This window comes from Telopea speciosissima, chromosome 6 (assembly GCF_018873765.1).
Source record: "Telopea speciosissima isolate NSW1024214 ecotype Mountain lineage chromosome 6, Tspe_v1, whole genome shotgun sequence".
NCBI lineage: Eukaryota > Viridiplantae > Streptophyta > Magnoliopsida > Proteales > Proteaceae > Telopea > Telopea speciosissima.
Genome location: NC_057921.1, coordinates 42,202,414 through 42,207,045, shown reverse-complemented (window position 1 = coordinate 42,207,045; position 4,632 = coordinate 42,202,414). Strand labels below are relative to the sequence as shown.

The following is a 4,632-nucleotide window of genomic DNA, read 5'->3' as shown; positions in this document are numbered from 1 at the left end:
TCCAAAAGTCTTGGCCAATAGATTGAAAACTATGATTGAAGACCTTGTGTGTAATAATTACTGTATTTTCATTCCCGAGAGAAGTATTGCAAATAATATCTTACTGTGTCATAAAATTGCTAGGGGATTTGGAAGAGCCTACTCCCCCTCCTCCATCTGCTATGTTGAGATAGACGTCAAGAAAGCTTTTGACAGTGAGATTGGACTATATCTTGAGAATTTTGGAAAGAACGCATTTCCCCCAAATTATATTCACCAATTTCATCTTTGCATCTCCAATTTTCACACTTTGGTTTTGGTGAATGGAACTCTAGAGGGATATTTTGCTCCTATGATTGGTATTAGGCAAGGTTGCCCCCTCTCACCCTTGTCATTCACCTTGGTGATGAAAGGTCTCTCATCTTGTCTTAGGTGAAAAGTCGATCAAAGATTACTTGAGCTGCTTCCTAAATATAAGGAGATAAAACTTACCCATTTGATTTATGCCGATGATATTTTCATATTCTCTAGAGCCTCAAAGATGTCAATAAGTGTTGTCACAAATGTCTTACATCTATTTGCAAGTATGTCTGGGTTGACCATTAATTCTCAAAAATCTCTAATTTTCATCTTTGGAGTTCCGACTTATGTGAAAGAGCTACTCAAGGGTCTTGCTGGCTGAGGTTGGTCAATTTCCAATCCCTTATTGGGGCTTTCCATTATTCTTATTGCTAGGCTCTCTACACATCATTGCTACCCATTCTTGATAGGCAGAAGAAAAGGCTATGGGACCTAGGTCCCCTAGTTTCTTTGGACCATGCCTTGGTTTGGGATCAACTATACTTGATTCCCAGAAGACCTCCTAGTAGTGGGGATATTGTTTAGTGGTTTCACGTACTCTCCCTCCAAGTGCTTTACCTCTATCTCGGTTTGGGAATCTGTGAGGTCCAAAGGTAATCTTGGTCCTTGGTGGAATGTTGTTTGGTTCAAACATCATATTCCAAGACACAGCTTCATATCTTGGAGAGCTTTAACTTATACATTGCTCAATTAAGAGTTTCTTTCACATATAAATATCAGCATTCCTAGATGTTGTCTCTTTTGGAATGGCATTGAGGATATTGACCACTTATTTTTCTGATGTCCTTTCTCTATGTATTTGGAAAGGGGTTCTTCTTATCCCGACTTTCTAACAGTCCATTACCTTCCTTTGATAGAGAATGGAGATGGATAAAGCATGAGTTCAAGGGCAAGTCAGCTTGTAATCTTGTCGTTAAAATGGCTTTATGTGCTTCAATATATCACTTATGGTGAGAAATAAACATGCGTAGATGGACCTCTTCGTCCCAAACCTAGCTACAAGCAGATTTGGAGCGCTATAGTTTTTGAGATCAAGACAAAGATAAATCATATAGGGCTTACTAGTGCAGAGTTGTTATTCTTGCTTTGGGTTTCAAGGTGATAAAGTTCATGAAGCTCCACGAGTAGGGCTTGCTAATACTTCCGTTGTTCTCTTTCTCAGTTCTTTCTTATTCCTTGTTTTTTCCTTGACTAAGTGGGTTCTCTGGCTTAGCCAGGAGTTTAGACCCTTTATTGGGCTTAGGGGGCTTGTCCTCGTCCTCCTCGATTGGACGCCTTTTGTCTCCTAAAATTATTTTTGTACTTTTAGCAATGAAGTGATATTACCTATAAAAAGAAAAAAAAAGATCAATCATATAAATGACTCTAATTCAGATTGTGTTAAGAACAGACACATTGTCTCTTCTTGGAGTCTTCAAATTCGACTACATTAATAAGTAACCTTTTGTCTCCTTTGTTTGTATCCCAATTTTCCTTCGGGGTGTGCTTGTACAGTTTTTCTTTCTTTAATAAATTCCTATTCACCCAAAAGAGTCTATACATAAACCAATTTCCTAGTGTGCTCTCTGGCTTTTGCTAATTATGTAGCAGTTTTAATTCGATCGACTTGTTTGAGTCAGTCATGCCTCCTCATGAGAGAGGGTACATCATCAGTTTGCCAATTTGATTGGCACCTTAACCCACCTTGTATTGGAATGAATCACATCTAACACTAATCTAAGCCCTTCACATCACATCACTTCACTTCTTCATTTTCTACATTACAACTTAGAGCAGAAAAGGAAGCATGGAACCAAGACAAAAAACCCAGTAATAAACAGGCTGGTCAAGCCAACATAACAACCATATTGACTAAAGATATGGGGTACGGCCCATGTACATAAACTCTTAAACTTACTTTTGCAAGATAGAGTAGTTTTCCCTATCTCTTATGTTGGGATTTATGACAAATTTACTAAAACTGAATATGAAAGTGGTATTGGGCTTCAGTCACATTCTGTAGAAATTTACAGTTGTAAATGTTAGTCAATTGCAACAGCTTCACCAAAGAGAATCCAGATTGAATGGTTGTTGCTGCACAGAATCCATAATCATGGAGGAAGCAGTAGCTGTGAGTTTCGAATTTGAATCAGACATTAAACGAGCATCATTCCCTTGTGCCATAATAGAGCTTAATCCACCAACAGTAGTAGCTTCTCTTGATTGATAACCAGCTATCTGAAGTGCTCTCAAAATCATTGAATCCATTGAAACATTTGAACCAAGCAAACTTGAAGGCCAAGATAGTAATGGATGGTTTGTTGTTTCTCTTGCAGAAATCCAATTATTCAAGTTTGTACCCAAATAGTTATCATTGTTGCTATTGTTGTTGTTATTTATGGCATTAATATTGGTAGACATAGCACCCAAACAGCTTGAAGAATTCACTAGATTATTCAAATGTTGTAATTCAACCTCTCCTAGCTGATCATTCACCATTGTAGTTGCCTCACAAGGAGATTCAAGAGATGGGTTCGATGAGGTCGGATCCGAAAGTGGTTTTTTCCCCGTGGAGCTCTTCTGAAAGACCCTACAAACTACCCATTCCTCCTGTGGAACATAGACAGAAATTATGGATCAGTTTCAAGTAGAACTAAGATCAAGCATATGTACCTATCCAATTTAAAAAGTCTAGAAAAACGTGAACTTAAAACAAAGCAGAAAGAATGAAAATCGCAAACAACAATCACATAGTCGCATACAAAGATTTATGTGGTTCTATAAGATTGCCTACATCCACTGTGAGGTGATTTACACTCATCCTCTAACCTCTCTCAGATTGATTACAAAGAAAGAACCATCGGTACAAATTTATAGCAAAACTCTATCCAGAAAATTTTCCGAAATACTACTCCTAAAAAAATTTGTAACCTTGTATGAAAACTAGGTTTTGAGTATTTCGGAATCAACCCACATATGCAAGCGATGGAATACAAGACATCGATATGTTGTTTACCTTAGTAGCCTTGTATGCAAATTGGGTTTCAAGCCGATATTCATGCATTACCCAGTTGCTTTTCTCACCCTTAGGAGCTCTACCTTTGTAAAAAACCAGGGTTTTCTTCAACCCTACTAGGACTCCAGAATGGAATATCTCTTTATCCTTCCCTGTAGTTTTCCAATGTCCTGCATCTGTAGCTCGATTGGTTCGAAGACCAGTTGGGTATTTTCTGTCTCTCAAGCTAAAGAAATACCACTCTTTCTCCCCCATTGTAGCCTTTCCTGCAAAAAAATTTCAAAAACCAAACACCTTTTAGGACTAATTGAAAATTACAGATAAAAATAGCTATCTTTCTCAAGAAAATTTGAAGAAAACTATGAGGAACTAATACTGAAGAACTATACCTGGAAGGTCCCAAGGTTCACATTTATTGAGATCAACATCAGTGATGGCTCTTGAAGAAAAGTGAACATCAGAAACTTTACGAGTCAGGTAATAAGTTATGAGCTCTTCATCAGTTGGATGAAACCTAAAACCAGGAGGTAGGTTATCTTCCATATTCAATATTGATCAAAAAGCTGAATTTCTGAACCAGAATTCAAGTTTGGAAGATCATTCAAAGAACAACAAGTTTCAGTATAAATGAAGGAGCAATCTTGTTCTGTAGCTCATCCTTGAAGAAGAAGATGAAGAAGAAGAAGAAGAAGAAGAAGAAGAAGCTGCTTCTAGATGCAATTTTATCTCATCTAACACATTGACAAAGATGGTGGATATGGAAATGTGGAGTTCATTATATGAAGCTGAAATTACGGAAATGCCACTCCACTTGGCTAAATTAGAAATTTTGGTTCCATTAGTCTAAGGTTTTCAATTATTCTTGTCATTATCACCAAAACATTACCAGGCAGTGACAAAAGTTCAACTTAGCTTTTCTTGAGAAAGTTCACTTTCTAAGGTGTCAATCTCAAGAGGTCAGGAGGCTTTGTGAATTTAATGGGAAAACTATGAGTTTTGCACGTAGGGAGTTAAAGAGTGTCTGATACACCTGATGTTGTTGTTCTGTTCCAGTCCAACCACTTCCAACGATCTCTACCCACCGAAACCCTCCTCTTCTCCCACTGATCCCTTAGTCTCCTCCCCTATTCCTATTCCTGCTCCCTTCTCCTTATTCTAGTCCAATGGGAACACGACTTCTCACAAAATCCATTCATACCCTGTTTCAAACTTCTCTTCTACATAATAGCTCTCTAGTTCATATATCTCACTTGGTAAGTACATGTCTACATGGAATACTCTGATTGGTTTTTGATTAA

General features: G+C 37.7%; 1 protein-coding gene across 1 annotated transcript; it reads right to left on the bottom strand.

Annotated features, from left to right (window-relative positions):
* Window positions 1-2,345: 2,345 nt before the first annotated feature.
* Window positions 2,346-3,933, bottom strand: LOC122665099 (NAC domain-containing protein 100). The gene is made up of 3 exons (XM_043861162.1): window positions 3,724-3,933; window positions 3,335-3,600; window positions 2,346-2,928 (listed from the first exon to the last, which is right to left on the bottom strand). The coding sequence occupies exons 1-3, from the start codon at window positions 3,875-3,877 to the stop codon at window positions 2,380-2,382; spliced, it is 969 nt and encodes a 322-aa protein (XP_043717097.1). The 5' UTR covers window positions 3,878-3,933; the 3' UTR covers window positions 2,346-2,379.
* Window positions 3,934-4,632: the final 699 nt, after the last annotated feature.

Excerpts from the sequence above, each read along its gene's own strand:
- LOC122665099 (XM_043861162.1), bottom strand. The coding sequence starts at position 3,877 with ATGGAAGATAACCTACCTCCTGGTTTTAGGTTTCATCCAACTGATGAA. Across the intron at positions 3,601-3,723 it reads TGAACCTTGGGACCTTCCAG|GAAAGGCTACAATGGGGGAG; the intron begins GTATAGTTCTTC and ends ATTTTTTTGCAG. Across the intron at positions 2,929-3,334 it reads TTGCATACAAGGCTACTAAG|GAGGAATGGGTAGTTTGTAG; the intron begins GTAAACAACATA and ends TATGTTCCACAG.